This window comes from Cygnus atratus, chromosome 1, assembly GCF_013377495.2.
Source record: "Cygnus atratus isolate AKBS03 ecotype Queensland, Australia chromosome 1, CAtr_DNAZoo_HiC_assembly, whole genome shotgun sequence".
Classification (NCBI taxonomy): domain Eukaryota; kingdom Metazoa; phylum Chordata; class Aves; order Anseriformes; family Anatidae; genus Cygnus; species Cygnus atratus.
Genome location: NC_066362.1, coordinates 207223191 through 207235581, shown reverse-complemented (window position 1 = coordinate 207235581; position 12391 = coordinate 207223191). Strand labels below are relative to the sequence as shown.

The 12391-nt window shown below is 53.2% G+C and overlaps 1 protein-coding gene across 2 annotated transcripts in view; it reads left to right on the top strand.

Moving 5' to 3' along the window:
* RAB6A (RAB6A, member RAS oncogene family) overlaps positions 1-7757 on the top strand; it is a 56679-nt gene extending 48922 nt beyond the window's left edge. For both annotated transcript variants that reach the window (XM_035570374.2, XM_035570375.2), the window contains exons 7-8: positions 4745-4811; positions 6807-7757. In XM_035570374.2, coding sequence (XP_035426267.1) covers positions 4745-4811; positions 6807-6871 — 132 coding nt within the window. In that variant the 3' untranslated portion in view covers positions 6872-7757. The remainder of the gene's footprint in view (positions 1-4744; positions 4812-6806) is intronic.
* The last annotated feature ends 4634 nt before the right edge of the window (positions 7758-12391 follow it).

Genomic DNA, 12391 nt, shown 5'->3' with positions numbered 1-12391 from the left:
CGACCTGTGCGCGTGCCAGCTGAAGCCAGACACTGCAGGCTTTCAGTTTGTGCCTTCTCTGTCGTTTCTGTTCCCCAGGGGCTGGCCTGATGAGCTGCCGGGGCCAAGTCTCATCTCTTCTAGCTGTACCAGGCAGTAACGTACTGCCCTCCTGTACTGCTGGACCTCTTAATGTACGGAGACCCCGAGCTCCTGTACACTTACTGCTCCTTCTGGCTGCGGGGAGGGGGTGTTGAAGGAAAAAGGAGAGGATGTACGGAGTGAAAATGGTGATATTACTGTCCTGGGGTTAAACAGATGCAATAGAGGGGAAAAAAAAATTGGCTTTCGGGTCCTCCGAGTTTCAGCTAGGAGAGCCCTAAGGCTGAGGGGAAAAATAGCTAGCTTGCTGCGGTTAACGCAGAGAGTTACTCCCCGCTTCGTTTTGTTTGTCAGCCCTGAACGAGCTTTAAAAGACGTTGAGATTCGTGCTCTGTCTCGGCAGCCCGTGTTTCGGGGAATCTTCTTGTTAGCCTGGGGACTTCATGCCCAGAATATGTCAGGGTTCGTTTTGCCGTCTCGTGGAAAAGAGAGGGGAGGGAGAGCCCTGGAGGCCTCCTTCCAGCAGTACCTGGCACGCTTCACGTTTCTTCTCAAAGAGCCCCAGTCTGAGTATGGTTTTTGGCAGGAGAGCTTTCTCACGGCTGAAGGACCGTGGCCCCACGAGTAGCCCTTTTTTCACAGAGCTGGCTGCATCCAGCAGCTTGGCTCTTTCCCCTGTCCTTTGATTTTTGTCTGCTTGATGGGCACGAGTTATTCGGAGTTGCAGAGCTCTCCTTGGGGAATGAGAATTAGGGAAATACTTCGCTCGCTTTGCTCTGGGGAATAGGTTTCGTGTGGCTCTTAGCCTTTCAGACGGCTGCGTTTAACTCCTGCTGTGGGAAAAAAGTCCCAAATCCTCACCAAAACACGCGTTTTGTATGTTTATGTGTACAGACACATGCACAAATATATATGCATGTGCACACCGCATTATGTCTGTGTGTAGACGTGCCACTGCCTGTGACATTTTCCAGGGAGATAAGAGAGCTGGCGTGGGTCCTGAAGGTACTGCGGAGCAGTAAGGTCCCTAACTAGAAGGCAGCTTTCTACCCGTCCTAAAGTTTCCCTAATTGGATTTGTTCGCACATGCTGTGGCTGATAAGCAGAAGGTTAATAAGAAAGAAAGTTGATTTTCTTAGTCGCCAAATTCCTCTTTTTAGCCAAATAATTCAGGGCGAGAAATGCAGCTAAAGGCATCAATTTTATTCCTGGTCTTAACGTTAAAAAAGGATTATTTTATTTTAAACAGCCTTTCTGTCAGCAGTTCTGTCTAAATGCAGTAATTCCAGTTGGTTCCCATCATCTCAGGGTTTTTTTAAAGCATCCTCCCCTTCCCTTCCATAAACCGCCTCCCTGATTTGCAGCCTTTGGTGCTGTGCGTTGTAAAAGGGGGAAAGGAATGGTGATGACCATTTAAAACGTGATTAAGACTCCTTTTTGCAGTGCTGTTCCCACCTAGGATTTTCCAAGCGTGTGCCAACAGCAGGGATACCTGGGATGTTGCGTTTCCTTCTGTCAGAGCAGAGATGTTCAGTGAGCGTCCTCTCTTAGGCCCAGGACTCTGCCAAACCTGCATTATCCATCTTTAAAACGGATGGGGGGGGACTCGCCCCCTGCCACCCCGCATCGAGAACTGGGTCAGAATTCCTCTTCAGGCTCTTCCGCAGGATAAGAACAAAAAAGTGCCGTAAGTTGTCCTGCTTTTGGCTGGGACGGAGGTGGTTTTCTGTGTTGTAGCTGGGATGGTGCTGTGTTTTGGGGTTAGGATGGAGAAGGTGGTGGCTTCGCTCTCTCCCTCTGACATATCCCTCCCACAGCTGCTCTGCGTCGGAGGGGCAGGAGATTGAACACAACTTCCCCCGCAGAGCTAGATGCCCAGATGATGATCACCAAGCCGTTTCCCTCCATAAAAATGAACTTGAAATCGCTAAATATCAAATATTTGGGGAGCAGAAATCATTTTAGGGACAGAGCTCAGTAAAGGAGGAGAGTCAGAGCCTTCTGTACCCGAACGTGGTAGAGTTGGGAGGTTTGTCCAAGACCATTGAAGACAAAGCACTGAGATTGCCAAGTGTTGTGGATTCAAATATAATGCTAAAACTTTAAGGCTTCCAAGGGAAGATGAGATGGAATCTAAATTACTTCTTGACCGTCTGCGATGAGAGGGGGGGAAAAAACATAAAAAACTGCAGTGAATGGTCTAGTTCCGTGCCGAGTGAACAGAAAACCTTCTGAAAAGTCACAAAGCTGAGGGTGGCAGAGCTCTGCCAGTTACCTGGTTGGAATGGCGAGGAGAAATAGTGCTGACCACGGGGCTGCGATGGGAGGTCGCTCTGAAAGTCTGCAGCGTCTTTCTTCCCCTTTGTTTCATTCTTAAACCCTAAGAGATCGCGTCTGGCTGGTTTTGAAGCGTCCTGGAAAATAGGTCACGCTGCTTCTTCCAACAGAGCTAGGAGTGCAGCTGAGACGGGGAAAGCAGAGCCGAGCAGATAACGTGATGGGAAGCGTCGAACCACTCGACGGGACTTCTTGGTACAAGGATAACAGTTTAGGTCCCTGTCTGCCTGCGTTAATTTAATTCTGACCACGAGGTCCTCGTTGCCTCTGAGCTTTTTGGGTGGTTGGGCATCCCTGCTGGCTGTTCAGCGTGGAGGGGTTCCACGGTTCAGCACCTGGAATTTTGACACACCTTCATTATTTTCTCGTTGATGTAGGAGAAAATGATGTGTGGTTTTGCCTGGATTCTTCAGCGAGGCTGGGTGGCTCAGGGTAATGGCTCAGACACTGAGGTGAGAATGCTGAGCTTTGAAATCGTTAGCTAAAACCGGCAAAATAAATCAAGCGTTGGCTTCGGCAGACCCATACCCTGGGCTCAGTCTCAATTTCGGTGCATTGCTGCTGGTGAAAAAGGAGCGAGGATGCTGGAGACTGTTTCCAGAGCAGTTTCGAGGGAGATGATGGGAATCACAAAGTGCTTTGCCTCTTCCTACCCGCCAGCTTTGTCCTCTGCTCACGTAGGAACCTCTTCGGTCAGTGGCGAGGAGCGGTGACAGCACAGGTCAGACCCCGATGAGCCCAGCGTGTCTGCGGAGATCGCGGCCACAGGGATCTGGGGGTTTGTTCGTGATTAATTTGTGCAGTACTCATCGAGCCAGAAGGGTTTTCCGAACATCTTCCCAGCGTCATTTGGGCACTCGGGGCCAAATTGGCACGAAGCGCGTGGGCAGAGGCCCCTACACCTGTAACACGAACGGACCGACGGGGGCTGGCTCGGTTTTCTGTGGAAAGTGGGTCACGGGGAGCGAGTGGTGTAGCTTCGCGTCATTGAGATGACGGGAGATAAGGTCGATCGAACACGTTAAGGCTGACGTCTGACCCGTGCCGAGCTTTTGGGGAGTCCTGCGCTGCCTTCGGGCTCGCACCGGGCTGATTTTAAGACACCGATAACATCCGGGTTTGTGCTGAGCACGGCGTGGGATCAGCCCTCAGCTCGGGCTGATCTCCAAAGGCAAAAAACAATTAAATTATCATTTGGTAACCCCGGGGAACATCAGGGGAGCTGTGTAGCCATCCGTCCATCCAGTTCTCCCCTCCGTGCTGCCCACGCGCTCACCAGGGCACGTGGAAACGAGAGCACTGCTGTTGAGGCTCGTGCAGTTCCCATCCGTTGAACGTGGCAGCTTCTCAGGGAAACCTCACTTGGGTGAAGGACGGTCCCCAGCTCTGCTGTTCCTGCGCAGAAAACAGAGTATTGTGGGCTCAGGGGATCTACGTGAACTTCTATTTATTGGGCAGAGCCTGTCCAGAGGGCTGGGTAGATGCCATCTGAGAGAACCCCTAGGTCTGAGCCTCGCTCCACAAGAAGGGAAGGGGCAAAGTAAGGAAATTAGGAGAGGGAATTGGTTCTTCTCAGCCTACCTTTTATTTCGGCATCCTTCAAGCTGAAGAAACCTGTGAAGTGTGGAGCTAGGCTTTGCTGGGGAACAGTGCTCATGGGGTGGATGAGTGCCTGACTCCTGTGGGGTTGCAGGAGCCCCCGACACCTGGTTTTGTTCTGTTTTATACCCACGCGTGGGCTGGACACACTGGTAACGATGCAGAGGATGCCAAAAGTTGAAGGTGCTAGGAAAGGATAGGGCAAATTCCTGGGAAAAAAAATAAAAAAATATCTTTCCTCTGACTTCTGGGCCAAGCGGTACACAGAGCCTGGAGGGTGACGTTTAGGGGTTGTCATTGCTCGTGTGCCCTGTTCTGGTGCTTTTGTAGGTGCCAGCTTGGCCACTGCTGGTGTAGATAATGCCCCGTGGAGGTCCGAAGGCTGAATTTCCAGCTGGTGTGGGGAAGTGTTGGGGCCCAAGTAAAGCCTGGGGCAAAGCCGAGCCCGAAATCCGGGGTTCCAAGCAGCAGAAATGCAGAGGTGCCGGAAGGTTTGCTGCTCAGAGGCAGCAACGTTTCATCTCCAGTACCAACAAAACCGCGCTCTGCTCTCCCTGAGGAATAAAGGTTATGTTTGGTGTCAGGCATTTTGGTGCCAACAGCGCTCAGGGATGTATCGGATCATTGTTTGAGCTGGATCGACCGGGGTGCACTCTTTAAAGTCCGATTGTTTTGATCTGTTCCCTGTGTGTTTTTTTTGTTTTTTTTTTTTGTTTTTTTTTTACAGCTTTTCCGACGCGTGGCAGCTGCCTTGCCTGGAATGGAAAGCACACAAGACAAAAGTAGAGAAGACAGTATCCTTTATGCGCCCGTGCCCGTGTGGTGGCAAAGCGCCGCCAGGCGTCACCGCGGATGAGGAGAACGCGGGTCCTGAATGACAGGGGTGAAAGAGGAGGGAGCAATATCTGTCCTGCAGCCCTCAGGCAGCTTACGGACATCCCAAAAAGGGGGGCAACGAGGGCAAGTAGCCCCCGAGCTTTGATTAGAGGAATGAGGCTTGGTGAGATGGATGGCTGGGGCTGAGGGTAAGGGTGGAGGCTGCTGCGGTGAAGCAAAGGAAGCAGGGATGGTTAGGGGGAGGAGGAGGCGTGAAAATGAGGACAGCTGGATAAAGCTGAAGGGAGGAGAACGGGAAGGTGCAGAGGGATGCAGCCCAAAAGGATTATTTGTGTAGTGTTTGAACAGGCTGGGTGTGGAGGAGCTGGTACGAAGAGGCTCACAGATGGAGTGGGGTGGCTGTGGTTGCTCGCTGGAGCTCTGAAGGTGAAAGGAATTTCTGCTAATCCGGCCTCTCCGCTCGCCTGGCTACCCACTTCTGCTGTCTCTGGTGAAAGGAGGTGATGGAGGAGCCAGAGGGATGCAGCAGGGGTGGGAGGTGAAGGGACAAAGGGGGTGAAATCACGGCGGGTGCTCCCAGGGGGGAGCGAAGGGGTTGCATTAAACCTCGTGGGAGTTGGTGAGGTGCCAGAAGTGAGCTGGAGAGGAACTTCCCCAGGGTTTTCGGGTTTATTTACAGCAAGGATCAATCATATCGCTGGTAAGTGGAGGAGGGATGGTGTTTCGGAGGAAAACGCTGCGGGATCTCTAAGAGAGGACAAATTCAGGGCTGGAACTCCATCTGTAGGGCGTCTCACAGCAGAGGGGGAGATCTGGGAGGCCGCGGACCGCAGCTGCTAAGGCACAGGCTCTGTGTCGTGTGGTTCTGATGAGCAAAACTAGTTCCTGAGGCAGGTCACGAAAAGGTTAATGAGCAGCAACCTTCATTAACGAGAGGATGAGGGCAGGCTGCACGAGCAGCGGCCGATGGGCCCGCGGTTGCTCTGTCGGGGGGTTTTGATCACCAGTCCCTAAACGGGAGGCTAATAAGGGCGCTTTGAATTCGGCTTCCTGCAGGCTGCAGATAGCAAAAGCTGAATGCGATTGCCTCCCAAACAGCTGCGTTGGGATTAGTTGGGGCGGGGGGGGGATTTTCCATGGGCTTTCTTTCACAGAGCACTGAGGGCTCACGGATCTCGAGCTGCTCGGGCTCTGACGGAGCTGGCAGGGCTCATTTTGAGCATCTCCAGCTCTTAACTCTCAGCGCATGGCCAGGTTTAAACCAGCCGAACGGACGGATCGGATATTTGAAATGGATTCGTGCTCTCCCCTTTCCCCGTTTTTCTCCTAACCTCTGTAAAGAGCAACTGGAATCCCCCGAAAGAGAGGAGCTGGAAGAGCCAGCTGTGCTCGCCGATGCGAGGGACACTCGAGACTCGTGCCGAACACCCGCAGGTCGATGGGGTTGGGATTAGCCTTCTGGGCTCCCAGGGTAAAAAAAAAAGCTGCTGTAAGCGCTGCGACTGCGGGGCACGGGTCGGGAACTGGAGCGCCCCAAGGGGAGCAGCTTATCGGGGGCAGGCTCGGGGTGACCTTGTGTCACCCAGAAGCCGGGCTGGCCCTCCTGCTGGGTGCGGACAGGAGCGAGAAGGAATTATTTGCCCAGCTGGTGCGAAGTGTAGGGGAGCAGGAGTTTAAGAGGTGAGCTGCCTCCAGAGAAAGGACCTCGGGGCTTTCCAGGACGGGCTCTGACCCTGCTGTGTTCCTAAACATCTAGTGGAATCAGTGCCGGGACAAGAGGGGCTGCTGAGAAACCTGTATCGTGGCTGTTGGTTGAAGCTGGTCTTCACAAGAGCGCAAAGAAGCGTTTTAGTAGGAAGCACGGGTACTGAGCTGAAAATCGCAGTAAAAAAAACCCTGCCCAGGTAGGGAGACCGAGCTGACGTCTGTTTGCCTTAACTTACTTCTTGCAGTGATTGACATAAAACTGGAAAAGCCTCAAGAGCAGCCTGTCAGTGAAGGAGGCTGCTCCTGCTAATACCACGTGGCTTCTACCTTTCTCCAGAACATCACTGCTTCCCCTCCCTTTACTCTTCATTGACTGCAGTGTGAATATTGGCTTGAACCTTCCCCTTTCAGTAATAACGTATTGCAGTTCATCATCGCTGGCTGTCTCGTGGAGATGATCTATTAGCTTCACAAGCACACACACACACAAAGAAAATGTCAGTGTCTTCATTATTTATAAGAAAAAAAAAAAAAAGCCAAAATATTCCAGCGTATTCTAGTTATAACTTTAAAAAAAAAAAAAAAAAAAAAGAATAGGTACAATTTCTTAATATTTGTTCCTTTTTTAATATGTTATGATATTGCACTTTGAAATGATGGAAACCGAGTAAGTTTTGAATTGGACTTAGACGAGAAGTACGTGCAGAAGAAATGCTTGCAAATCTCACCCACTTGATCTCTCTAACCACCTGGAGATGGCTAGACAGCAGTCAGGAATGCAAGCGGAGGTGGCGTATGCCGAGGGTGAAATGCTGTCCTTAAACAATAATAAAAGACGACGACAACTAAAACCAAGCTCTTAATCTTTCGAGCAGAGATAGTCCGAATGGTTTTCAAACCCCAGAGCTTTTTCTGGGGGTTCGATACCAGGACAGGCTACCGGGATTTTTTTTTAGTTCTGGCCGAGGCAACGTGAGCACATTTCCAAGGCGGCATCCCGAGAAACGCAGAGGGGCTCCGGATGGGGTAACTGGCTTCCGAAGGGTTTTCTGGGGGGGGGGAAAGGTGGAAGCGCGTTAGCGAAACACTTGCAGGAAACAAAGAAAACAAGCTTGGAGTGCAAGATTGAGTTTTTAAGAGCATTTTTTCCTTTTACGTAGAACAACAATAAAGCAAATGATTGCTGCCCGAGAGATGGGAACGTAACGTGTCAGCCGCTTCGGGGGAGAAGGCGTTCTGCTTCTTTTTTTTAAGCAAGGGGAAAACCTTAACAGGATTGGGGGCTGGCACCGAGACCTGCCTGGGGACCTTTACGTTTGGCAGAGGGACGGCGGAGCGGCACCAGGCCAGTCGAGGACGGGGAGAGAGGGGCGGCGGAAGGGGGCTCGCGCCCGCGCCTCCAGGGCGGGGGGCGGCTGGGGAGGGGGCGGCTGCTTTGGCCGTACAGAAATGTAGCTGGAAGACCGTAGAGGGAAAGGAAGGGAGTTCGTAGGATGGAAACCAACTTACGATTATGCAGATTAATGCCTTTATTTTTTAGCGTTTTTTTGTTTTTTGTTTTTTTTTTAAGTTCCGTCTTCCAAGTCGGGTTTAGTTTTTTCACTAGAGCTGTATAGTTTGGGTGAATAACTAGTCATTTAGTTTTCTATTTAACTAGGCTTACAATTAACCGTTTTTCTTTGATATTTATTTCCTCGCTTAATTTTTTTTTTTTTTACTATTTCCAGTAATTTTTTTTTTTTTTCGTTTTTGCTGAGGAATCCGTTTAGAGCTTTGCTGATGTTGCGAGATGTAGCTACCCGAGAAACACAGAACCGAACACACTAGAAGTGCACCCTTTTAATCTTTACTAGTCATTGTGAAGTTGCTGTGTAAGTTAATAAACACAATTGTAAATACATTGTTTGCTGGGCGAATACGGCTGAGTTACAGTGCAGGAAGGAATTCGCGAGTCTGGGTTGCGATTGCTGCTTAAGGAACAATTGCAAGCAAATACTCAGGCTCCTCCTTCGTTCCCTTCTGCCCCTCTACCACCTAAAATTACCAACTGGGGAAGAGAAGGGAATCGTCCTCACCACCACTTTCACCAGGAAACGGGCATGAAAAGCTTTGGAATTCTTCATTCCTGAGATGAATGCTAGAGTCGTGCCCTGCCCTGGGTTTAGAGCAGCTCTGCACACCAATAACTTAAAGGCAGAAGGAGATGTAAAAGTGCTTTTATAATGCAATATTAAAGGCGAGTTTTTTTGACGTGGCATGTCTTGAAATAAACATCAATGATATGTGACAAAGGATCATTCTTTATTTAAAAGAAACTCTTGAGGGGAAGGAAACCTGGCTACTTTTCCTGTATTGTACTGTTCTTAACTGTGCAAAAGCGATCCATCTCGCTGCTTTTTTTACCCCCCTTTGGTTCTTCTTGCGGTTCGTGTTGGTCATTTCATTGCTTTCCACAACCACGTACGTTTTTTTTTGCTTCTGACCTAACCCAAACCCTACGTTTCCTCGTAGTCCTGAGCTTTAAGCACTGGATTTGCAAGGAGCTGGCTCACCACGCTGGGTTAGGTGGGCGGGCAGCCCCGCTGCTGCTCGAGGGTGCCGCTTTTGGAGAGCAGGCTCGGAAGGCGGCCCCGTTACGACCCTCTCGAGAAAAGGTCTCGCAGGGGGTGCGCCCGACGACACGGTGGCCGCAGGTACGAGGATGAATTCTTGGTCCCCGCGGTCTGCTCAGGACCACCGGGTGCGTTTCACCCTTGCTGGGCCTGCAGCCAGTGCTTAACGCGACGGCAGGGCTCCGTCCTGCCCTTTTACTTTCCCACCTTTCCAGGGAAAAGACCTCTCCCAAGCGAGCACAGGAGCAACAGTCTCTATAATTTTTTGCACCCTGATGCCTCGTGCCATCTGTCTCTCGGTTTTTGGGTTCTGATTTTATTTTGCTCCATCAGCATGGCCAGTAGGACCATGGGACCAGACTTCTTTTGTGACGACTTTGAAAACAGCGAAGGTTTCTGCTCTGTTTCTTTTCTCCTCCCCACTCTGGCTTGATTGTTGTACAGTCCATTACGCAGCTACCCATTACTCACTTTTTGTCTTGAATACAAGTAGTTGAAGAAATTGTATAAGGGGAAAAAGGTTCCTTTTCTTCATGTTGGAATGTCACTGGTACCTCAGCTCTGTTTGATAATATGAAACAACGAAAAAATCCTTAGCGCTTGAACTAAATAAATACCTGTCTCATTGGAAAGCTCCGGGTCTCTTCTCTGTCCACATCCATCAGAGCATGGGCTGGGGGGGGGGTGAAGGGCGTCAGCGGCTCTGATTTCTTCCTCCTGCTCCTGCCTGTTGGCCTTGGAGAGTTGGAGGAGGCTTTTTTTTGCAGAAAGGTGGTGGAGGACGAGGGCTGCAGGAACGGGTGGGTGAGTACCGATAACAGACGTGCTCCTTGCTGGCCTTAGGGGACGAGGAGAAGGCTGTGGTCGCTGGGGGGGCTCCTGCTCCTCTTGGCGCACCCGGGTCCTGCCGGAGCAGGAGGGAAGGGGCTGCTTCAGGGCACGGCACGGTCCTGGGGCGCTCAGCCCCAGCTCCCCCTCGGGAATCGTTTGCAAGAGGCAAGCAGAGCGGCTCGAGCCGTGCGTGTATTGGGAACCGAGTCAGATGGGGAGCATCCAGCTGATTGCACGGTCAAGGATTGGTTTAGGCGGGTGCTGCCAGGTAAATTTGGGCTGGCTTTAGGCTTGGCAGCCTCCCCTCCGAGCACAGCGTCCTGGTGGTGCCCGCGGGGCTGCTGCCGGCACCGTCCCCTTGCTGCGTGGTGCTTTCCTCCCAGCGCCCAAATCATTAAGAAACGAGGCAGAGAGGGGTCTGCCTGAAGCAGCTGGGTTCCTTTTCCCCCCTCCTTAGCCACCTTCTCCTTCCCCACTATGTATAAACCCTAACTGCAGCTTTCTATGAGACGAATTTTGGGATCCTGAGCGCGACCGCTGCCATGAATCCCAGGAGCTAAACACCGCGGGCAGCTCTGCCCGTCCCCGCGGGAGGCGGCGCGGGGCTGCGGCTGCTCGGGGATTTTCCTGCTGCCCTCGCAGGGATGCTCTCTCCAGGAGCTGCCATTTCCCGAGCCAAACCTTGCAGGTTCCCATTTCCCAGGCTTTGGGTATAAATTAAAGCAATGCCGAGCGTTCGCTGTCAGCCGCCCGGAGCCCAGCTGGAAGGAGGCCGGCTGCCCTCGTTGTGCTAAGGGCTCGATCAAAGTTACCGGTGATTAAAGCACCAAAATCACCGTTTCCCTCCGCACACTGCGTGCTCACTCGGTCGGTGCTGCTGAGGTCGGTGGGATAAAACGGGTTTTCAGCGCCGCTGGTGGTGGCTGGGGCGTGCCCTGACCTTTCTGCGTTTCTCTGGGCTCAGGAAGAGGGGCGGCGGCGGGGAGAGGCGATCCCGGCCCCTCGCGAAGCTGGACAGCACACAATGTGGCTGCTCCGTTGCCAAACAAGTGATTTTGGGTAACAGCAGGAGCAAAGCTGGCGCCAGCAGGTTGTTCACCGCGACGTTTGGGGACTGATCGGATCAGGCTGCTCGTGGGCATGCCTGGCTGTTAACCTCTTGTCCATTAACCTCCCATGCCTAGTTGTCGCTGCGCATCCCACTGCATTAATCCTCATTTCAAAGTCTTTTTGGGGTTGTTCGGTGTCTTGGATGGTGGTGAGCAGCTTTGGCAGAGGGGACGTTGCTCGTGTGAGGCCGCAGGAGCGGTGAATGGCGCGGGCCAGCCCTCGTTTCTGCTCATTTCGTGGACGCTGGCTTGGTGTTCGTGCCTCCAACACCAGCGTATTATATTCCAAATAATTTTAGTGCGTTCAGCTCCTTCCCCCAGCTTCCACCGGCAGCGTGGAGCCCCCAGGCATCGCGACAGGAGCTGCCGGCCCCTTGCTGCTGTGCGGGGTCGCTCGGGGCCCTTGGAGAGCAGCACCAGCCCTGGGGAGGAGAGGGGCAGGATCGGCCCCGGGACGCGCAGGTACCGCGGGCAGCGGGGGCTCGGGGCTGGGGAAGGGGCTTCCGCGGGGCAGCGGCTGGATGCGGCACGGAAAACGGGCCCAACGCTGCCACGCATCCAGGTGTGGGGATCCTGGTTTGTTACTCGCTTTGCAGAGGGCTGTGGGACGGGGGGGATAAACCCTAAGAGGCGCTGGTGATGGGGAAGGCGCCGCGTGCTCCTCGGGACGTCCCCACAGCCTCGTGCCCCGTCCATCCCATGGGTCGTGCCGCTCTCGGTGACACTCATCCCTCTGTGTGTGGGGGGCTCTTGGGGTTGCTGAAGTCCCCAAGAAAAGGGATTTGGGGGCTGTCCCTCTCATGGTGACCCTACCACCCTGCAGTGCTGCCTCCCTGCCCAGCCCCGTCGCTCCCGCGGGTGATGGCGCCGGCTCTCGCGTGCGTTATTCCCCCCGGGGCGCTCGGTGGCAGGTGGGACGGCACCGGGGAGGCTCCATCGGCACTAATTAGCGGTGAGGCACCATCAGCACTAATTAGTGGTGGTGGCACGGGCTGGGGCTGCTGCACGTGGGGCGAGGGGAGCAGCCAGGCTGAGAAGACGGCTGGTGGCTCAGCTCCGCCTTCGGGATGGGGACACGGGGCCGAGGGTCCCCGGGGGCTGCGGGGACAGACGGGGGCAGGTTTGGGTGGAGGTGAGGATGGAAACGGGGCTGGAGGACGGGGAGAGAAGGGGCAGGGGTGCATGGGGCCGGATCCTGCTCCTGGCTGCTCTGCAAACAGCTGGGGTTTGTGTGCCGGGGTAAGCGCAGCGGTGGAGCTTCTGCTGGCTCGGAAATTC